At 43.3% G+C, this 24217-nt stretch overlaps 1 protein-coding gene across 1 annotated transcript in view; it reads left to right on the forward strand.

Moving 5' to 3' along the window:
- Window positions 1-24217, forward strand: part of OBSCN (obscurin, cytoskeletal calmodulin and titin-interacting RhoGEF) — a 318398-nt gene that overhangs the window by 251180 nt on the left and 43001 nt on the right. The window contains 3 exon segments of the mRNA XM_074282618.1: window positions 19920-20049; window positions 20962-21083; window positions 23672-23784. Of these exon segments, the coding sequence (XP_074138719.1) occupies window positions 19920-20049; window positions 20962-21083; window positions 23672-23784 (365 nt within the window).

Consider the following 24217-nt stretch of genomic DNA (forward strand, 5'->3'; position numbering starts at 1 on the left):
CACAATTTGACCCAACAGACAAGAACATCCCAGGGACTTATATAATACAGGATAACTTAGAAATTTACAAAGAAAAGCATCCCTTGCCCAAAGAAATATTACTTTTCCATGAACATAACTCACTTGTATTCTCCCTCTCTCCTGCTCCAAGACAAAAAAAAAAAAAAAAAAGAAAAAAAAAAAAGAAAAAAACCTCTGCAATTGCAGTCTGTAAGAAACAGACGTCATAAGGTCAAACTCTCCTTTTTATCCATGACTTAGAGACAGCTTTAGAATACAGTCTTCCTTAAGGCAATAGGCAACAAATCTCCTTTCCTGCATCCTAGCTAAATTGCCCTCTATGATAATGCCTCTATGGTAATGATAGCTTCTTCCCACTGATGTGGTTAAGGCCTTATCAGGCTGATCTTCAGGCTTTAAAAGGGGAAGAAATTATACCTGGCAATTTGACCTCCTGCTACTTTTCCCTCTCTCCCTCTGGATTAGAAGCTGAAGTGTATATGTCAGGAAACACTCACAGATCTCCTTTAGAGCAGATCTTACTCATAGTCATTTGAAAGTTTTAAATCTAGCTTTCCTTTGAGGCTTGCATTAATATTTTCATCTGCAATCTCTGATAGAAGCTACCAAGCTGGAAAGACTACACTAGAGTACTATCATAGGTAAGTTCAGAGAGGCTCTCCATAAGGCCACCAGAGGACTAACATTTTTTGGCCATAGTAATTCATAAAGCCATCTTCTAAGGCTTGAAATGTCTACTTTCTGTTTCAGTGAAGGATGTACCCCATGCCCACAAAATCCTAGATCAATAAAGTGCCTTCCCTTGAAAGGGGAGCAAGTCTAACCCCTACAGGGAGAGAACTATCTCTTCTTTTCTCAGAGATCAATAGAGGTCTTTTCTGCTACTGACCTGAAATATCCAAAAAGTGTTCATTGTTCTTAAGTCACCTTTACTACTGAAAGAAGGAGAGGGGAGATTTTCACTTCCTTCTTTCCTTCCTTCCTTTCTTTATTCTGGGACAAATCATAATGAACAGTAAGAATGGTGAGAAGAAAGAATGTATATACTTCCATATTTTTTTCCAGGAAGAAAAGTCCTTCCTCTTCAGCTATCTTCTCTTTCTCTCCCTCCGCATTTCCCAGCTCCTAATAAAGTCTAAGAATAGAAACGAGTAAGATAGAGAGTTGATTCTATCATATCTACAGAACCCTAGGCAGTCAGAAATGGAAGTGCCTTTACAGGTCACGACCTAAGATTGATCACAATATCAGAGATGTGGAGCTGGAAGGGACCTTAGTGGTCATCCAGAGCAACTTTTACATTTTACAAGTCCAGAGAGAATTTAAGCTTTGTTCAAGGTTACACAACCAGTAAATACACTCTATTTTTTATACAGTTAAAATTTTTCTACTTTTCCAGTGGATCAATTGAATCTTTTGGGGGTTTCTCTGAGCTTGGTACTTATTTTCTGTAAAGAAAATCCTTTCCTAAAGAAACCCATAATTCTGTTCTGTTAATAGTAATTTCTCCTACTTGAATAGCATTTTACAACTTACAATGTGCTCTGAAGTACATTCATTACCTGGCTATATCCTCATAACAGATTCATTTATCCCTATTTCATAAATGAGGAAACTGAGGCCCAAAGAAATAAGTTGTTTGCCCAAGGTTATACAGCTACTGTGTGTCCAAGCTGGGACTCAAAACCAAATTACTCAACTTCCAAACCCAATACTTTTTGCAATGACACCATTTTAGTCTGGTGCCATATTCAAAAGCTAGATGACCTTCTATAAAGAAAAAAAGTCTCTTGTGGATAGCTCCTTTTTTTGTCCTGTGCTTCTCCAATTTGGAAGCCATGGGCTATGAAACTAAGAAAAAAGACTCTGAGTCTGTGATACCATGTTCCCCAAAGACCCCGGAGACTCATAGAATGTTCAAGTGAGAATGGATCTTAGAATGCAGAGCTTAGAGATAACTTAGACTTGAAAGGGGCTTTAGAATACAAAATGGGACCTTAGATCATGGAATACAAAATGTTAGAGCTGGAATATTACCTTGGGGCAATAGAAAATGAAGACCTAAAGAGAGCTTAGAATGTAGAACAGAGAAAATAAGAGATGAAAGGGGCCTTAGAACATAGATTATTAGCATATCAAGAATATTAGAGTTGGAAGGAATCATAGAACAAAGAATGTCAGAACCCGGGGAGGACTTGGAATATAGAATGTATGTGATGGAAGGAGATTTAGACCATAAAACATTCTAGAGTTTAGAGATACCTTAGAACATAAAGCATATAATGTTAGAGCAAGAAGGAGTCATCTTGTCCACATGAATACACACACACACACACACACACACACACACACACACACACACACACACCAATTATATAGAGAATGGATGCCCAGCAAGATCAAATGATTTTATCGAGATCACACTGGTAATAAATAAGAGAGCTGGGATGAGAACCTTGGTTTTCCTAGTCCCAGCCCAACGCTGTACCACATTTATAATAGTCGTACATCTTTGGCACTTAATGGTTTACAAATGCTTTCCAAATTTACAAGTGCTTTCCAATGGACTATCCCATGAGGTAGGAAGTACAAAGACTATTGTTCTCACTTTGCAAATGAAAAAGAAGTTACGTGACTCGCCCCATATCCCACAGGCGGCACGTGTCAGAACCACCATGGAGCACATTAGAACAAAGAAAGCATGAGGGGGGTGACCCATGCTTTCCCTCCAGTGTCCTTGGGTCAACTTAACAGTTAGCTCAGTCCTTTTAGCTTCAGCCTTTCTTTAACCCCTTGCTGTTCCTACTGTTTTCTTTGTAGTCACCGAGCAAGAGACTAAAGTGCCCAAGAAAACCATCATCATGTAAGTGCTGACGTTTTCTTCACCTCGGATTTTGCTGTGCTGTCTCTGCATGCTCACTAACCCGCCTGCATTCTCCCCCGCCAGCCTTGCAAAGCTCATGCTACTATGACACAGTGATGTTCTGGGGTAAAGCATGGAGCCACCCATCTTCAGGATGGGATTCTGTGCCAGGAGCTCACCAGAGTGATCCATCCTAGGGAGGGTACATCAGTCTTGGTCTCCTTATCATAGAATCTCAGAATCACACATTATGGTCTGAACTCTTAATCGGGCTCTCTTAAAAGCTTAAGATCCCAGAATCCTTCGAATCACACTTAGAAGCACTCAGAATCATGGAATCTGGGATTTTTGAAATTATAGGATTTCAGTATAGAATCACAGACTCTCAGAGCTAAAAGGAAACCTCAGAAGCCATCCAGAGCAGAAGTGACAGAAATGTGGCCTTTCCCCAGTGAGGCAAAAACCAGATTAAAATGTAATTTTAAAATATTTAAGAAAATAAGTAAAAATACAATATAAGTAACATGAAATTTTAAAGCTGTCAGTATGTAGCCAGCAGGAACCTTATGTGTAGCTTCCATTTCTATTTGAGTTGGACTGCACTGATCTAGAGATTTATACCTATATCTATAGACATAGATAAGGCTGTATATGTTTATGTATATCTAGAAGTTCCCTCTAACAAGTGTTCATCCAGCCTCCATTTAGAGCCTCCAGGGGTGGAAAGCTCACAACCTTCTGAGATAAGTACTTTCTACTTTGGGACAATTCCATTTGTTAGAAAGGTGGGTTTTTTTCCCATATATAGAGATGAAATCTGTCTCTGCAATTTCAGTTATTCACAATTGAATATGTCTACTATATCACTTTTCTGCCTTTAGACTCCAAGAGAAAATAGAGTCATAGCTGTTTAGAAGAAAGAATATAAAATGCTAATACTAGAAAGGACCCTTAAAAAAAAGCATCTTATTCAAGTCCATTTTACAGATAATTAAACTGAGGCCTGGAGAGGATAATACTTGCCCAGAAGTGATGTGAGTTAGTGTTAAACTCATTCACACTCTCACTCCAACTTCTTTGTGACCAAAAACACATGTTCGTGAAATGATCTGTGGTCACAGAACAATTTTTTTCCTTTCTTCCTTGAGGAGGAAAAAGAACCAGTTCATTGAGATTTGCCAGCCTCAGCCAGATTGAGACTCTCCAGGTATGAAAGACCCTCGCCCTGGCCACAGAATTCTTTGGAGAATGAAAAGGTCTTTGGCCTTGTTGCCATGATAGGCATGGGTTTAGCATCCCCATGGAGTGGACTTTTGCTTCCAAAGCTCTAATTGTCCCAGTTGGGAGATCCCAGCCCTTTTTGATACTCTCCAGCTCTTCCTAACAACAAGCCTGGCTCCTCTGGAGCTGACAGTTGTGTGATCATATTCTTGAGAGTAAAAGGAACTATAGAAATTATTTGTTTGATGCTATATTTTATAGAGAAAGTGCAGACCCCACATAGGGATATGACTTAGATTAGAATCTTATACCCCAGAGCTGGAGGCATTAAGAACAGAGAGCATTGATTGGGTCTAGAATGATCTCACAGTTCATTCAGACCAAGTCCTTGATTTTTCAGAGAAAACTTGAGAACTAAGAAACTTAAGGACCATATAGTGTTCTTTTCCAAGATCCTGGAATAATTTAGATTTCCCTCTCCAGCTCATTTACACATGAGGAAACTGGGACAAACAGGGTGAAGTGACTTGCCATTGGTCACTTAGCTAGGAAATGTCTGAAGCTGTCTGAATTCATGAAAGTGAATCTTCCTGACTCCAGGCCAAATGTTCTAGTCACTGTACCACTGGCTGTCCCAAGACAGCTAATATCTAAGAATATCTAATCATCAATATCTAAGAAAAAAAAGCAGTTTATACTGAGTTATTTATCCTCTTTCTCTACAAGTGCCTGGGACCAAATCCCTTCTAATCCAGGGAGAATACCTGTGCCTAAAAGAGGGTCTCAGTTATTTCTTTGGGTACAACAGTCAGATCCAGCCAGTCTAATTCAATTCAATATACAAGGCCAGGCTAGGTACTGGGAACACAAAGACATAAAAAGAAAAAATGGTTCTTATTCTCAGGAAATTCATATTCTACAGAGAAACCAAGAAGGAATTCCAAACAAACCTGGGGTAGAGGTACAGAAAATTCAATTAAATTCAACAGTTATCAAACATCTACCATATATACGGTATCCTTTGCTCAGTGTTGGGTATATAAAGACATGCAAACATATATGAATACATGCCTAATATAATACATACATATATATATGAATATGCATGTATATGTACATGCATAAAGAACTTTTGCCTTAAAAAAATTTAGAATTTACCGGGAGAGGGAGAAGCAAAAGATACACACAGATAACCATTGAGGAGTTAGTTAACATTAATTATTAGAAATGGGAGACTGTCTTATCTTAGATAAAGAAAGATTTGGCATAACAGCTGAAACCTGAGCTGACTCCTGAAGGACTCTCAAAATTCCAAGAGCAGAGGTCGAGTGGCTTCCAAGGACAAACCTTCCTTCTGACTGATGTCCATAACTACACCTGTGACAGTAGTGTCTCAAATATCAAGGCTAGGAGAAGTCTCCTTTCAACAATTCAGTTTGACAGCTATTTATTAAGAACTTAGTGTGTATAAGACACTGTGCCAGGAGCTAGGGACACAAGAACACAAGAATCCCTGCCCTCAAGGAGATTACATTCTATTAATGAGTTGAAGATGTTGACAGTGAAAACTATTAACTAGAAGAGAACTTTAGGCATGTAAAAGAAGAATCAAATTGAATACATAGATTGCCTATTTTGAGATCATTTTAAACATTTGATTTGAAGCAATTCATAGCAGTTTGTAGAAGCACTGAAGAAATTGAATCTAAGAGTATTTAAGGCTCGACTACTTGACTTATCCTATTCATTTATTCATGAATTGCTTAAAAGTATTATTTATTAAGTGTTAGTATTTGTTGATACTAATATCCATTTTTATTACCTGGTATCAGAGGTAGCAAGAAAAACAAGACTTTGAACACACCTCCCCGATTCCAGGTGCCATATTTTTCTTCCCCATGATGACAGTTCCTCATGTGGAATAAAATGGTTTGCAACCCAGTTTCTTGGTTCTTGGTTCCTCTCTCAATGGTAATTCTAATTTCCATTGCTATGGTGCTCTAAGACTTAAAAGTATTTTCCACATAGAACTTGTGAGGTAGCGAGAGCAAGGATTACTGTCTTCATTTTTCAGTGATGGGAACACAGGCAAGAAAACTGGGGTTTGTATCTTGCTTTAGACATTTTGTTGGTCAGTCATTTCTGACTCTATGACCCCATTTAGTCATTTTTTGACAAAGATACTGGAGGGATTTGTCATTTCCTTCTCCAGCTCATTTTACAGAAAGGAAACCGAGGCCAACAGGATGAAGTGACTTGCCCAGGGTCACACAGCTAGAAAGTGTCTGAAGCTGGGTTTGAACTCATTTCTCCCTGACTCTAGCTCTATCCCTTGTACCCCCTAGTTGTCCTCTAGCTGGGTAATTTCGGATTAGGCACTTGACCTTGATTTTCTGATCTAGAAAATGAGGAGAATTTGACTTGATGGTTTCTAAAGTACCTTCCAGTTCTGGGCATGATCTTCTAAATGGAGCCTCAGAGAAGACTGATTGAAATCTCAACTTTGACATTCACTAGTTTTGCGATTCTAGACAAGTTATTTTTCTCTCTAAACTTGTTTCCATAGTTATAAAATAACAGTTTGCATATAATTAGGTCCTATCCAGTTCTGACCTTGTGTGATTCTTTGATATTATGAGTCTGTGCTAATCATTAATAACCAGCAAGGAGTGAGGGTGTGACAAAGTGAAAGATCCAAAGACATGTTTTTTGGGGAACTGTATAATACTCTGAAGCCACCAAATTGGAAAGAGCTGGATTTGAAACGTGCTGACAATACGCTCTAAGGACCGCAGAATAATTTACCCATCTAACCAGAGATTTAACAAAGACTTTTTGTAGAAATGGGAAGTTTCTCATCATACTCTGCTCACCAAACTAACCTTCCATTTGTCAGCAACAGCATGTGTGTGTGTTGATGACTGAGGCACTTAAGAAAGCCTTTTTCTTCCTCCGTTTCCCGACATTTTCATCATCAGAGAAGAGACAATAACTACAGTGGTGAAGAGTGCCAAGGGGAGACAGCGGACATCCCATAGCAAGTCTCCCTCCCGCTCACCTTCCCGTCGTTCAGCCCCCCAGACCCCAAGGTCCAGCATGCTGACCCCGGAGCCACTTTACTCTTCAGCCAGCAGGCAGCAGGTCCTGAGGCCAGAGTCTGAGGCTGTGAGGACAGCCGTCATCCCAGAACTGTTTGTTACTGAGGTTGGGGGGCACCATGCAGCAGCTTCCAGAGCCACCATCGTAGAAACCAGGGTGGGAGAGCAGAAACCTAAATGGGTAGAAGTAGAAGAGATCATTGAGGTCAAAGTGAAGAAATCTGACCAGAGGAGTGCTTCTCCATCTAGGCCAGAGAAGGACCATGAAGGAGTACTGACCTTCACCCTTCCCAGCCTTAGGTCCCGGCCTTCCCCTGAAGAAGACCCTAACACAAATAACTCAAACAACACACTGATGGCCCAAGCTAGGTTTTCCTCATCTACCGATGATCTCTCAGATAGACCTTCTGTGACAGTTGGAACAGAAGAGGGGGGGACCCTGGAATCAACCGAAGACCTCAGCTTTCCCTGCAGCTCTGAGGAACTAGGCGAAGGTACCCATATAGTTGATCCAGCAGAAGGCCGGAGCTGCCTCTGGGAGGGAACTGGAAATGACTCTTCAGCAGCTATTTCCCCAGCAGAGGCTTGTGTGGGAGAGTCTTTTGTGTTTTGTTTTGAGACTAGTGATACAGGAAGGGATGAAGTTGTTCTTTCCCCAGCAAGCCCTCAAGCGAAAGCCCTTGACCCCAGAGAGCTACCCAGCTCTTGGGTTGCTGAGGAAGAGATGGTTGCTGAGGAGGACCATGAGAGCCCAGTGATAGAAGAAGAGAAGGAAGAGCAGGAGGAGGAAGACGATGGGGACACCATTATAACTGATGAGCCAGGAGAGCAAGATGTAATTGATATCCAAGGCCGTGACACCAAAATCCTTACTCACAATGGCAAAGTACTGACACTGGCAGATCTTGAAGATTACATTCCCCGAGAAGGGGAGACCTTTGGCTGCAGGGATCATCCCTCCGCTACCATGGACGACAAACCCTGTGAAATCTCTGTGCTGCAGACTGAGATCAATGAGCCTACTATTGGTCAACCCATCTTGCTCAACGTGGGCCGACCAGTGTCTCCAAAGCCCCCTCTAGGTTTCTTTAGCAAATTCAAAGAACATATTCCCCAGAGTGCATTTCTGTCAGCATCCAGGGTGATGGGGATGCAGACCATGGGCCCCACCAATATCTCCTTCCATGTGAGTGAGACACATGTGGCAGCCACACCCAGGCCCCGTCCCACAAGTCCCAGCTCAGCAACTGTGGGGGCCTCTCCTGGAAACCAGCCACCTTTCCCAGTGAAGCCATCCTTCTGTACCAAAGTCCAACACTCTGTTGACCACAACCAGCCCAGTTTCCGGACGGAAGTATCTGCTCAGACAGTAAGCTTTGGTACTGTTGGCGAGACAGTCACACTGCACATCAACCCAGATAGTGATGATGCTTCCCAGAGCTGAATATCCCTGGAACACAGCCCACCAGACTCCAAATTTCTTTGCAAAAAGCTACATGAAAGAGGAGTGGTGGGGGAGAGGCATCTGTAAAAGCATAAAGGAATGGGATTGGGAAAACAGAGTAAAGAATGTCCGTATGAGACCCTAGCAGGACAAGGACATTTCTAAGCATCAATGGGAACACTCCATCTCTACTCACGCAATTGATAAACTACAAAGCTTCAATCGCAGCCAGCGCACATCATTCCATAGTGAAATGAGGAAGAAGAGCATCTCTGCACAGCTGAAGGAGAACACCATGTTTATACCCTAAATATATACAACCTATGTGTATTATAGGAGTGACTTCTTAAGTTCTCCCTTGGAAAGAATTCAAGGGCAAATTCCACCTTCCCGCTGTGCCAAGGAGATTAGGGCATCCTCATTTAAGTGCCAGTCGAATCAACAGGCATTGACTGCTCCTTCTCCATACCTGTTGCAGAGTTTCATGTTGTTTACTTTCCTAATGGCTGGTACCTCTCCTCATCACCTTGAGCCAGCATGTCAAAGCCTTTCATGAACCTCTCAAGCTTGTCCTGTAGCTAAATGGCTTCCAAGCTTGAATCCATTCATTGCAGTCTTCACCCATACCTCTGCAGAGTGGAAACGTACAAGGTTGCTCTTTTAAAAAGCTATTACTTCAATACACCAAGACATGGGAGCCAGTGTAGTCTAGTGGATAGAGAAGAACTGGTACTCTATTCAGGCTCATGAAGCAACTTTGCTGAGTCACTCAGTCTTTATGAGCCTCAATTTTCTTTCTGTAAAATGGGAAGAGTCATGACTTCTTTCCCCACCCCCATTCCTACTTCAGTAGAACAGTGGCTATAAGGAACTGCACATCTTTTGGAGGAATTACATCCTGCAACGTTGAAGGACAAATTTCTTAGGCAGTGACCTGAAAGCCCCTCAGTTGCTTCTGACCAATCCTTGAGCTGAGTGCCCCTTTCAGAAGTCTAACACAGACAGTTCCCAGTCACTTGGGCAGCGAATTCAACCAACAAATTGCCTTTGCTGGTTTCTTTTTTCACAACAGAAACTTTGCTATGAATGAAACCAGAACACCAAGAAGTGCTAGGAAAACCCTCCCCAACAAGGAATATTTAAAGAATTTGAATGTGTGAGAAGTCAAAATGAGTGGGCGTGGTTTCTTTTTGCATCCTCTCTGTTCACTAAAGTTATGCATTTAACAGTTTTAAAAAACAGCTATGTTTATCAGTAATTTTTATCAGAAACACATTTGTTACCTGACCCAGCATTACTATACAGAGCTGCTTGAAGGTATATAGGCAAGAATTAAGGGACTCTTCTCTTTCCCTGGAATAAAGGATGGCCAAGGCAGATTCTGTTAATCCTTTAGAGGTCATCATAGCTTGTTCTACCAGAGGCAGGAAGGGGGATTGCTCTGCAAAAGGCTATTTTACTTCAAGCACATAAGATTCATTCTCTCTCCCTCGTCCCCCAACCAAGGTGCCAAAATGAAGTGCTTCCTGCCTTTTGGCTAGAAGGTAGAAGGAATTCCCCTGGTGCATTTTAATGAGTGACCACCCTCACGATGTCTGCCTGTGTTCTATCATCTTAGCCACCCTTTCTAAGATACATCTTCAACATGGTTGGAACATTGGTCTGACCCTTAGGAAAAGTATCCATTTCCAGCACTTTCTAAAATCCATCCATCCATCTAGTTCATGGATCAGTAGTTTCATCATTGCAGATAGTCTTTCCATCCACAGATTCCAATTCCCTCCACACAACAGCAGACAGGATTCATGAATTACCATGACTGAAAGAATCCATCCCATAGTGGCTAACTTCTGGACTTTCTGAGGCTGCCTCTTGAACAACAGATAAATAGCTTGTTTCCAGGCAAAGCTAGATCAGTATTATTTCATCTATTCAGAATACTGCCATAAGCCATGAGTCCCAAGAATACGTCTCAATTCCTTATCTGTCCAGGGAAAATCTACCTTTCTGCAGACATCTAGGGAGACAGCCTCACTGTCCTGCCCAGACTCTTTGGCCCCACCACTTTGCTTTATGATTACAGCTGAACATTAGCCCAGGATTCCGCTAGGCTAGGATAAAAAGGAGTCTGGGTAGGTAGGGAAGAGACCATTCTTTATTTAATCTCTTTGCCTTGTACCGTCCTTCCCCTCCTCTGCTCCCCTTATGGGCTGATGGGGGAGAAGGTTGGATCAGAGTCTCCATGGCACTTGGAACAGTAAGCAGCCAGGTACAGTAATGTTTTGCTTCAAAATGTTGCCTTGTTTACTTATTGCATTTATTTATTAACTTGAGATGGGGTGTTGATACAACTATATGCCCTGGGCCAAGTAGGAAAACAAAACAAAACAAAAAAGTTCCTTGTGAGGCTTAGGGGGCTTTTTTAGTGATTTCAGGCTTTTATGAACAGCTTGTTGACTTACAGAAGAAGTAAAAAAAAAAAAAAAAGTCCTTAGCTAAGCAAGAATCTCTATTATAAAAATTCCTGACATGTGGTCATCTGGCCCCTGCTGAGAGACTGTCAATGACGCGGTCTAATATAGCAGAAAGAACCCTTCTCTTAGGTACAGAGTCTTATCTCTGCTAGTACTCCCTTTGCAATCTTGGATAAAGTCCCTTCCCCATTCTGAGCCTCAGTTTCCTCATCTGTAAAATGAGGATAATGATACTTGCACTACCTACCTCACAGGGTTGTTGTGAGGAAATCACTTTGTGAACCTATAAGTGACATAGAAATGGAAGTTGTTATCATCATCATCATCATCATCATCATTATTATTATTATTATCCTATTATTACCTCCTGAGGCAGCCCATTCCACTTGGGGACAGCTTGAATTTTTAGGAAGTTTTTCCTCGTATTGAATAGAAATCTGTCACTTCCCACCCCCATTTGTGGTTGTGTCTTCCGAGGCCAAGCAGAAGGAATGTGACAACCTTTCAGATACTTGAAGAAATCTAAGGGGGTTATTACTCTGCAATGGGACTAATAAAAATGGAGACTCTGGGGGAAGGGGCTGTAGTGCTCTGATTCTCAGAAGCCAGTACACACAGCAAGGAAGAGGAGAAATTTCAGCTTCTGGGAGAGACGGGGGGAGGGAGGAGAGAGAAAAATACAAAGATGTGATCTGATGCTTGATCTCATTTCAATAAATGTCTTGCATCCTTTGTCACTGTTTTTGGCTCTTTTTCCAATCCCTCCACGGAGCAGCTGCTACTCCCAGCTGTTCTGCAAGCCACAGAAAATGTTGTTTCAGTCTCAGGCCAAGCAGTGTCTCTCTTGGGTTTCCAGCATTATCCCCGTTTCACTACATCAGTCCAATTACAGAATCCAGGATTGGCGCAGTCAGAGCAGAGATGGGGAATAGGAGAAATTCTCCTCAGTCTGGTGAAAAGGGTACTGAGCTTAGTGTCAAAAGACTTAGGTTTGAGCCCAAATCTGTCACTGTATGGCCTTAAAAAATAATTTTTCAACCTGAATCATCCATGAAATAGAGATGATGATACCTGTATTCCCTCCTTTCTGAGATAGTTTTAAGAGAAATGTTTCCGGAAACACTATGGGGATGTGAGGTGTTAGCATTTTATATTCTTTTGGCTAAATTCTTCAGTTTATTTGGACCTGTAGCTAAATAAAATTAATTATTTTTAAAAAGTGACAGAACAGATAACAAGGGTAGGGACAACGTCTTTAAAACACTGTGTGGGTAAACTCCCAAACTTTCCTGAGGTCAAGGGGAGAGGGGTGAGCTTAGGACTAGAAAAGACCGGGAAGGACGAAGGAGCGTCAACTGGGGGAGCAGGCTGTGCCAACAGGATAGAAGGAGAGGAGAATTTATGTAGAGAGGGGGTCAAGTATGTCAACTTGGCTGGAACTTGAAATACATGATGAGGAGGAAAGAATAAATCAGTCTGGAAAGATAGGCTGGACCCAGGTGTGAAGGACTTGAAAAATCTAATGGAAAATTTATATTTTATCCTAAAAACAGTGGGAGCCACTGAAATTATCTGTTGGGGGCAGGGAGGTGGGGTGGAGAGATGGTGATCATACCTTCTCAGCACAGCAGCACGTTCTCCCCAGGAGAGGGGATTAGGGCACATCTTACCTTGATGAGGTTTTCATGTCTCCTGGTGGGAATAGTAGAAATTAAATTGAACAAACCATTAAAGGAAAAGTTTCTTCATACTTTGCATGGTTTTGGAAGTGGAGATGAAGTGTGGTGATCACTTTAAGGAGAGAAAAGCCTGAGAAAGGGAATTGAGCCTCATTCTTTGCTAGAAAGCCATGACTTCTGATAGCTATCTCAGGGACTTCTTTTCCTTAAAACACTGTGTGGGCTAAACTCCCAAACTTCCCTGAGATCAAGGGGAGAGGGGTGAGCTTAGGACTAGAAAGGACCAGGAAGAAGGAAGGAGCATCACCTCCTACTCGGTTGTTTGTCCTGAGTCATGCTTGAGGCAAGGGGCCAATGATCCCCTGTGAGAGGCCCAATTTTAACCATCTGACTAAAATAGAATTGAATGGGGAGTCAAGAAACTAGGGCTCCAGCTGCAGTCCCAGTCCTGAGACTTCATGAGGACCTTCTCCTTTGCTGTAAAATGATGAAGTTTTGGACAAGGTATTCTTTGATATTCCTCAAGCTCTAATAATCTATCCATCTTTGAAACCTGAGCGCCATTTTTCCATCTCAGCTCAGTCTCAAGAAATTGTCCTTTGTAACTCTACCAAGTCCTTAACCATTGCTGGGGCCTCAGTGCCCTCTGCCTTAAAACAAAGGAGGGGACTCAATTATCCTTAAGGTCCTTTGCCCTCCGGTGTTACACCTGTCTGCTTGGAAAGTGAGGAAAACCAAAGTTCTTATTGTCATTTATAAGAAGGGTCCCATCACAGGCCCAGATGGAGGAATCTGTCCAGGCCTCCTCCCCTCGAATGTGCTGACCAGAAGACCTGGTCTGCCTTGAGGAGGCTGGTGGAGGCAGTATTAAGTCCAAGCTCTGAGGTCCTTCTACCTGGAGTCTCTTTACCTGTGGGCAACAAAGGCAAGTCTGTGAGCATCCGGGAAACAGGCACACAAACCCGGAGGGAGAGAGACCAGGGTATGTCTGCTAGGCCCTGGTGAGAGATGTAGAGACAAGTAAATGTCTAGGACCCTGGCAGGACATTTATCCTGTTTGCTCTGGGGAGCACAGACTCCTTTGTGGCTGTATGCATTTAGATAACCCGGTGGCTAGTAGAATCATTATCCTTATAAGACATATTGAAGGCAAGGTGATTCCAGGTATCATCTCCTTTCAGGAAATCCAAAAGTAAATACTTAGGATGTAAGCTCATTGACAGCAAGGTCTTTTTTTTTTTGCCTTTTTGCCTTTTTGCTTTGGGTCCCCAAGACCTAACAGAGTGTTTTACACATAATAGGTGATAAATAAATTGTACTATATTGATTTAAACGGATACAGCACAGACCCAGCTCTCAGAAACTAAATAATTCATGTAGGGGAATAAAAATAATCATGGTGAGCTCCTATTTGAAATCTTTACTATCCCTGTTGTCTCTAGAATAAGGTAAAAATTCCCTGCCCTGTCACATTTTATCCCTTCATTTTCTCCCATTCTGGCCAAACTGACTTATATTGACTATTTCCTCAGATTGGAAATCCCATCTCTCACCTCCCTGAGAGAAATGTACTCCCACAGCTGCTCCCTCTTCTGCCATGATTTTCCTATCCCCCTAGTCATTAGTACTTTCTTCCTATCCAGTTTGCCTTATATTATGTGTGTCTGTGTTGGATTTCCTCCATTAGAACACCAATTCCTTGGGGAAAGGGACTTTCTTGATTTGTCTTTGTATCTCACACACCTAGTGCAATGCCTTGTACATGATAGATATTTCATAAAATGTTAGATTGAATTGAATAAGGAAGAAGAATAACCCAGAGATTGGGAGGAAAGTAAAATAGAGATTTAGTGTAAAATACTATTGAAAAAAGCTCAGAATGGAGCGATTGCCCATCTATGGGCTTAATGAAAGATTTATGGAGTAGATGGTTCCTGGGATGAGAATCTTGAAGGAAGAGCAGAACTTCAGTGGATGGAGATGGCAAGAATGGGAAAAGAACATCAAGGGGCAGAAAGGTTGGGTAATTGAAGTTCAAGCAATGCTAGCTTAGCTATTTCATTAAAAACTTTAGGGCCCATTAGGACACCATGCCCAGAAGGCAGAAATACGGGGACTTCACGGAGTGCCCACTTGATGAGGGGCTCACAATGAATCCCAAAAGAATAGAGTCTCAGACACCAAGACCTGACTCAGATTTGAAGGAATGCTCCATGTGTGAAATAACTTTTGACCTCGTTCTTCCACCATCACTGCCAACAGCCACCATCTTAGAAAACAATTACTAAACTGGTGCCGCATATGAAATCAGTCTGGGAAGGCCAACCTCTGAGCACCACCACAGCCTCCACTTCCCAGCACTTATAAAGGGAGCACTGCACCAATGGCAACACCTGTCACCACAGGATCTTAGAGGGTAGAAGCCCAAACCACCTGGTATCTATGGCTAATACATTTTGATGTTTGCTCCTCTAATCCCAATGATTTCTCTTGCTCCCCTATTACTTTTCCCCATGCTCTCCTTCCTATCCATCTCAATCTTGTCACTCCCTAGTCCCCTTTTACTCCTGCCCTTCCTTTCCAATGTGCCCTCTGAAAACAACATTTGATCATTAATAAACGTCTTCATCCCTCTTCCTTTCATAGTCCTTCCATCTTCTTGAGGATGGAGAAAGCTGGCTCCTTCTGGAAGACACAAAATTCTTTAACACCTTCTACTGTGCTGATTGCTTTTTCTCTCACATATCCAACACATGGGAACCAAGAAAGAGATTTAGCATATTCCCTCCTACCAGACCTTCCTTCTGCCATCATCATTCAGCAACCTATCTATCTTATTTACTCCATCTGTTTGAAAGATGCTCACTCCATCTAGTTCATATTCTTATTACTATAATCTGCTAACTCCCTGGTCACTCTTCTTCCTTTCTCAAGGGTTTAGTACCTAATTCATAGTCTTTTTTCTCCAATTCAAACCAATCCCTGCCAGCCCTTACACTTGGGGACTTGAAATTGCATAATGATCTCCCCTTAAAACACCTTGTTTGGTCTGTCATTTCATTAACCTACTTCACTCCTAAGACCTACAAGTTCACCCTATGAAAGAAAAAAGAAAGGAGGAAAGGAGGAAGGAAGGAGGGAGGGAGGGAAGGAAGGAATGAAGGAAGAAAGGGAGAAAGGAAAAGAGGGAGGGAGGGAGGGAAGAAAGAAGAATTGATTCTAGAACAGAGGTATCCAACATGGACCCATAATACTCCCAAATGCCGCCCCAACCAGATTAAAATGTAATGTGAAACACTTAATAAAATAAATAAAAGCACACTAAAACAAATAATATTGATATTTTTCTAAATCAATATGCAGCCTGCAGTAATCTTTATGTACAATCGAGTGGCCCATGTTTTTATTTGACTTTGGAATTACTACTCCAGAAAAATCTGAGTGAGGCGAGACCGTGCTCAGTGAATGATGATCAGGGAAGGCTTCACGAAGGAGACGGCGTCCGAGCTGGTCCTTGAAGTAAGGGGATTTTTTCAGTGGGTAGAGGAACATGTTTTTCTGTGTTCTGAACATGGGTAATGCCCTTCACAAATACACAAATGGAGGCGAGGGACATTTGAGACCTGGAAAGAGCATGGAGTCTAACTTAGCTGGAACAGAGAAAGTGTGGAAAAGAGTAAAGGAGTGATACAAAGAAGCTTGATACTGAACTTAGAAATCCAGAATCAAACTTCCAGGGTGTTCCAAGGATGCCCTTCCCTTCCCTGAAATACCTCTGAAGTGTCTAAGAAAATCTACCTGCTGTTTGAAGATTTGGTTGGGCCCAAAATGCTTCTGGTGTTGATGTCATTCTGACAGACCCCACTCTGGTTCCACCTGGGACTTGGGGCTGGGAGTGAGGGGCTCATTTCATCCCACTGACCACAGGAAAAAAACAAAATTCTTGCCCTAGATAACTGTCAAACTCACCCATCCAAAAGAAAATGCAGCTCTCCCATCCCCTGAGACCCAGTCTTAGCATATAGGACAGATAAGCAGAAGGAGAAACCTCATATGCTGGAGGCTTTTTTTTTTTAAACGCTAACCACCCTGCTTTCTTAGCTCACCGGGTTGGGCTGCTTCTCCTTCCTGTGCGAGCAGCCCTCAGCCTCCCCTGTCCCCCTGCTGCGTGGGCTTTGTGATTGCCATTTTCCTCCCAGCTCGGAGGCCTTTTTCACTTCTTCCAGAGTGCCTGATTAAGTTCTGGGTGAGTGAGGCTGCCAGAAGGCTGACTTTCAGATTAATGGGCGATGAGGGAGGCTACTCAGTCCTGTTACTTAGATTTCCACCATGACGCCGCTGCTCTATCTGCAAGGGTTCGATTGCTAGTAGACCATTGGAGTCCCTTAAGGACAGGAGTTCCAATGAGAGGGGGAAATCCATCTTCCTTGGACCTTGACTGAATTAGTCAGCGATTGGTCGTCAGGAGGCAGGAAGCTGAAGCATCTCAGTGGTGCTGCATTCAAGGCTTCTCCCACCTATCCTTGTGTCTTCTGTTGTTCACGCTTATACATGCTCAGGCTAGCAGAGAGAAGAGACCAGCACCTGTAGGCGCTGCCGTGACTGGCCTTATTACGTAAAAGCCAACAATCCAGGGGGGACGAGCGATGAGTTAGGGTGTAGGGCCGCTTGCAGCATTTTACATGAATAAATATAATATAAAAATTAAGTAGACGGTGCTAAGGGCAAAGGAGAAATCACTCCCTCAACGCTCCCCTTCCCAATAGTTCCTTCAAACCACAGCCAGAATAATTCTTCTTACCCATGCTGATCTAGGATGTTCCAAGTACAATTCTTTCTTGACTATGGATATAATGGATATAATCAAAGGATATAACCGTTTAAAACAAGGAAACCAAATGGTGCAACTAATTTATTAACTCGGGGTCATGATTAACCTAATTATAATTTTCATCTCTTTTTAGATAGAGGTAGCTAGTTGGAACATTGGGCACCGTCCTGATCCCAGGGTCAAGACCACCTGAATTCAGATCCATCCTCAAACACTAGTTAAGTGGTCCGAGGCAAGTTGTTTCTCTGTCCAATATCTTAACCAAGAAAACTCCAAATGGTGACACGAAGTATCGAACCTTACTGAAAATGACTGAACAAGCAGCCAGAATGGCAATAGCCCCATCAATGTGAGGGTCATGCTTCACGAAGTCCAAATTGCCTGTAATAGGAATCCAGAAGGAAGTGGGGAAAGGTCTCTAACTTTGGAGGAAAAGTTCAGTTACAAAGCCTGTGCATTTCACTTCTGAGGAAAGGGAGCAGCACATTGATATTTACCTTTTATCTAATCTGTATATCTCTTGCATATGCTTTTTTGGTTTAATGTTGCTTTACCCATTAGAATACAAGCTTCTTGAGGGAACCATATTTTTGCCTTTCTTTGTATCCTCAGCACTTAGTTCAGTTCCTGGCACATAGTCAGAGCTTCCTAAATACTTATAAAATAAGGCATCAGCTTTGATGATGCTAAGAACTGACGTGGTGGGAGAACACAGAAGACCTTATAAATGTCAAGATAACTGAGGTTTGTTGTGGTTCGGTCATTTCAGTCGTGCCCGACTCTTTGTGACCCCATTTGGGGTTTTCTTGGCAAAGACACTAGAGTGGTTTGCCTTCAGACAGGGCCAAATGGCTTACTCAGAGTCACACGGCCAGTTAACTGCCTGAGACCGGATTTGAACTCAGGTTTTCCTGACCCCAGGCTTGGCTCTCTGTCTATTGCATCACTGCTTAAAATAGTCCTAAATGCCTCCATAGCCCCTGATACCACTGATCTATTAAAAAAAACAAACAAACAAAAAAAAATAGCTGTAGTATAAATGGAAAGTGCACTAGTTTTAGAATCACAAGAATCTTCATTTGGTGGAAACTTAAAAACAATTCACTTAAGTCTTTTAGAGATGTTTTTTCCTTTCTAAAATGGGAATAGTGATACCAGCCCTCATCTGACAGACTTATTGTGAGTCTCAAATAATGAACATAAAGTGTTCCATCAGCTGTAAAGAGTTAAAGGAAACAATAATTGTTAAATGCCTAATAAATAGACGGCAGGCAAATATTACCTCATTTGATCCTTTCAACAATCCAGGGAGATAAGTGCTATTACTATCCTCATTTCATAATTGGGGAAACTGAGGCAAGCGGGGTTAAGTGACTTGCCCAGGGTCACACAGCTAGTAGGTGTCTGAGGATGGATTGTGAATTCAGGTCTTCCCGACTCCGGGACTGGGGCACACTATCCACTGCACCATCCATATGAACTGACAAAACTAAGAGCGGGACATCCATTCCTTCATGAGAGGGCCCTCTGAAAATCACTTAGTAGTGCCTTCCATTTCCAGGACGGGTCTCCCTCATGCTTCCCCAGAAAGAACCTTCAGATCTGTTGTGGTGTCCGGGACTGTCTTCTCACTATAACCTACTTCTCAGCACTGTACTGATAAGTGTTTAACAACCAGCTCTCCAAAGAGGGGAGAAGATTTCTTCACAGCACATTTTTAAGTTCAACTTGAATTATTAACATTTTCTCCTTCACTTTTTTTTTTTTTTTTTCTGAGGCAGTTGGGGCTAAGTGACTCACTTAGGGTCACACAGCTAGGAAGAGTTAAGTGTCTGAGACCAGATTCGAACCCGCGTCCTCCTGACTTCAGGGCTGGTGCTCTACCACTGCGCCACCCAGCTGCCCCATCTCCTTCACTTTCTTAAGATTCTATAACCAACATAATAAAGCAAGACTTGATTATAGTATTTGCCAATTTCCAAGGTATAAATACTCACCCAGAAAATTTCACAACCGCTCTCTTCATCCGGTTTGAGCTGTGCCCCCCTTTTAGTCTCCCTATCTCCCCTCCCCTGTAGCTACTTCATTGGGTAAGTTTGTAGTACCTCATACCCCTGGGACTCTGGAAAGTGGTTCTAATCTTCCCCGTCCTTTTTTGGAAATGCATCTCTACCCCTTTGGAACAGTTTTCCGCAGGAGCTTCCTGGCAGCCCTCTGGATCAGGTTCAAGCTTTGTCCCTCCTGGGCCCACGTCATTTGGTCTCATATAACCTCGTTATCTCCATCAGATAGGGCACGTGATGGCTCTGGAAAGCTACCCCATGAAGACCGGAGCGGCCCCCAGCCTGCCCCAAGCACCAGCAGGAAAGAGGAGTCGGCGGCAGCCAGCGGCCCCCAGGAGCGTACCATCCCTATTCGGTAACCACTGCTCCCGCCCCAGGACTGAGTGTTCTTTTGGATCTGGGGCTAAGGCTGAGAAGGGGGGATGCCGTCCATAAACTCCTTTGTTGTCCTTCCAGCATGCCTCCAGAAAACTGGAGAGGGAACAGAGCACAGAGTATTTGTGGCTCGGTTTGCTTGGAGATCTGGCTCTGCAGAAAATATGGCAGGGTCCCCAGTCCATGTGTAACGGGGGACATGAGATGCTTCATTCGGTTCAATGACAGTATATCAAATGTGATAAACACCTTTCATGTGCGAGCCCATGGGTAGATGGAAGGACTCAAAGAGGTCTAGGAGTGATTCTCACTCGATTATCTTCTGCCCACCTTCCCTTTTCGGGAGCTGCTTTAGGCTTTGACTGCCTGACCCCAAGGTTTTCTCCCTTTTCTGCACCGCTCCCCCTTGGCAGAGACAGGGAGGAAGGCTGGGTAATCCGGCCTGAAGCTGGGCCCCTGGGGAAGAGCCGCAGATCTGATGGGGATAGATGTGAGGAAAGGCTTAAGTGGAGTCTCCTCAGTAATAGGGGTGAGGGGAGGAGACTTAAACGGGGGTCTGTTGAAACAAAACAATCTTGAAATAGAAAGTAGGGTTCTGGGGGATGGAACGATGGGTCTGTGCTGAAAGTCAGTCTAAGAAGAGATTCGCGAGGTCCTCTGTTCCCTTAGTACCCAGAGTCCACTGCTTCCCTGTTCCCAAGGTCAGACTCAGCCTTGGGACGGAGTGATCACGCTGACTTTTTGGCTTTCCCCTGCAGCAACAGACCTCCCCCTCCCTGCCATCATCCACTTGTCACCCCTGACTGTACTATTTCTCTGGCAGGTTGAGGACAGGCCAGGCTTGATAATAGGTCTCGGGAGGCTCATTACATCTCTGCCCTTGTGTCTGCAGGATGGAGGGTACAACCTGGCCAAAGGAGGAGACTGAGGAAGCCTGGGACATCCACAGGCACATCTATGTTGAGACTACCCAGAGGACCTGCATCTACCAGGCTGGAGACGGGAGCATCACAAGTAAGGATGGGATGGGGGTGGGGTGCTGAACCGTCCTCTGTCTCGGGCCCTGATTGTCTCCAAGCCTTGTTCTTCTTGACCTTTGATGACTCAAAGATGGCTCTTGTCTCTCCCATTGGATAGCTCATATGATACGATAATAAAATTTAATGTCAGAATTTAAAGGAACCTTAGATCATACAATATCAAAGCTGGGAAAGACTTTAGAACACAGAACGTAGACTGTTAGAACTGGAAAGGACTGTAGAATACAGAATGCCAAACTATATGAAATCTTAGCACAAAAAATATCAGACTGAAAGGATAGAGTAGGGAGGGAGGGAGTTCTTTAGAATGTAAAATATAGAATGTTTCTTCACCTAAAGATTAGGGAATTGGACTGGATGGTCTTAAAGTCTAAGTTCTGACATTCTACATTCTAAGGTCCCTCCTGCCTCCGACATTCTGTTGTTCTAAGCCCTTCCCACCTCTGTTCCAAAATTTCTCCCTCACCATTCTGTCTTCTAAGTCATCCAGTTGCGCCATTCCATGCTCTAAGATGCCTTTTAGTTCTAACAATTTATTAGAAGTTAAGGACGTGTTCTGTAATCGTAGAAAGGGGATTCAGAGAACAGAAGCAGCCAGGCTTAGATTTTTCCCTAAGAGTTCCATTTTGAGGTTACTTCCAGCTCGCTAGCCCCTGCCCACCTTGAGTTACCGTAGAATTCACAGTGGAATAGCAGACTGTAGTCAGAAATATCCAACGTACCTCCCCTGGAATGAGTGCACGTATACGTGGCATCTCCATTCACAGAGAGCTCAAAAACAAAATGGTGGCTAAGGAGTTCTCTTGACCTCTTGAGATGTGTTTCTTTCATTGGAGTCCAATTTAAGACACGGGTAGGAGGCCAGACTGAAAGTAAAGTGATTTATTAGTGGACTAAGAAATCTTCACTCAGTGATAACAAATTCAGATTCTTGGGACGGAGATTTGATTGTTATAACTTTTCAGACCCAATCAGCGGCATTCCGTAACATCTTAGGATAGAAAAGTAAAACAATTCAGAGAAGGAGCAGCAGAGAAAGAGATGGATCAGTTAAGTGAGAAAAAGGGAGTATTTTGAATGCAAATGATAGAATTTACCATCCAAATAAGAGCATACTCGCCATCTAAGAATAAGAGATAAGGGGAGAAGGCCAAATACTTATTCTCTTGTGGTCCTTCATTTTCGGAGGGGATCAAAATGACATCATTGTCACAATGTGGCCGATCGTTCTGGGCTCATGTTGGTCTGACCAGCCGCAGTCAGACACACTGGAACTCAGTGCATTCAGCTGTGGCTGATCAGATCAGCAGAGCTCGGAATGCTTCGCCGCAGGTCAGACACAGATAGTCCCTATGAACGTTTGGGATAGAGTCTCCAGCTTTGCGCAGCTTGTGTCTCCTTTGGGCCAGTCCAATTCTTCTTCGTTCATAGAGCCCAGACCCTCTCTGGTGAGGGCCCTCCTGGGCCCGTGTCTCCCATGTCATACAATCCGTTCTAAAGTTCAGAGACCCTGAAAGTGTCCTTATATCACTTTTCTGAGTGCCTTGTGAGCGCTTGCCCCATGCGAGTTCTCCATAAAATCCGTTTTTTGGTAAGCGCACATTTGGCATTTGAACAGCATGGCTGGCCCCATGGAGTAGAGTTTCTGCAGTAGAGTTGGAGAAAGGACTGCAGTGTCTGGTATCTTATCCTGTCATGTGATCTTCAGAACCTTGCTAAGACAGTTCAGATGGAAGCAAAGGTAGAAGTGGTAAAATGGCGTGGGGATGTCTTTTGATTCACACATAAATTGGATTTAAATGAGGCAGAGTTGCATGAAATCATCAGCCTCACTCTCCTTTCTAAAGCCATCGTGTCCAGTGGCAGGATAGAGTCAGTATGACTGGCGATGACGCGAGGTGCAGGGGATGACTTTGGAGTGTTGGATGTCTAACCAAGCTCTAGGTGCTCCACACCACCTGCTTCACCTGCTTCCGTGGCCTCTGGAACCCATTATCACCTGCCCGTTCCGTTAGGGGAAATCTGTACATCCTGGGGTAGACACCCTCCCTTCAGCAAAGGGGAAAGGGTTTGAGAGCCTTTGGTTTTCCTCATCCTGGTAACTTATACAATGATAGGAACGGTCCTTTTAGACTGAACTGCTAGGTTTGTTATCCAAGAATAATTGTTACAAGAGCGGGTGAGGCCGTCTCCCTTACCATGTCCTTGCATGGGAATTGGGGACTTTCTCATATTAGGTCACCAGGCAATTGGTCCATCAAGAAATAATGAAAAAAAAATCATTGTTCTCTCTTCCTCTATGTGGTTAACCCTTAGTTCTGAGTGAGTTTGAAAATCACCGGTCAGGGTGCTGGAACTAACAATCTCAAAAGGATCCTTCTCATTGGAATCTTCTGGGATTCTACTGATTCTGTATCCTCCTCATCCAATATAACTGCAGGACCCTGATGGTTTGGTTTGCCTTCTGCATTGACACTCCTGCCCACTCTCACTCCTTCTCCTTGTGCCCCTCTCACACAGCCACTCATGCTGGACTAACCAAACTTTGTGATCTCTCCCCAGAACCCCCTTCTATGCAGGTGACCATTGAAGACATACAGGCTCAAGCCGGAGAAACGACAAAGTTCCAGGCAATCATTGAGGGACATCCCCAGCCTACGGTGAGCTGGTACCAGGTAAGAAGAGCCCATTCTTCAAAAATGGCTCTCCCAGGAGAGTGTCACCAGGGCCCAGAGCAACAGGCTTAGATGCTTAGTGAGGATGATAGAGAAAAGTGAGGGGATACAAGCAACCGAATGCAACCCCTAGCAGAGGGACCATGCCGTAGTGCAGGAGTATTAGAAATGTTTGGACTCAGCCTGTGGATTTCTACCTTGACCAGATTCTGTTAAGAAAACCATCTTCAATTGAGAGCTGGCAAAGGCATTGGCTAATGGGAATGTTTGCAAAAAAGGGTGAGCAGGACAGGAAGGGCATAGAATAGCAAGCCAGTTAGGGATCACCTAAAGAAAGGGAGGGCATTCAGCCTAGAGAAGAGAAGAAGGAACTAGATTCCTTTTCTCAGCTTTAAAGGGCTGTTACCCAGAGCCCATAGCTTTGATTTGAAGT

This window comes from Sminthopsis crassicaudata, chromosome 1 (assembly GCF_048593235.1).
Source record: "Sminthopsis crassicaudata isolate SCR6 chromosome 1, ASM4859323v1, whole genome shotgun sequence".
Taxonomy (NCBI): domain Eukaryota; kingdom Metazoa; phylum Chordata; class Mammalia; order Dasyuromorphia; family Dasyuridae; genus Sminthopsis; species Sminthopsis crassicaudata.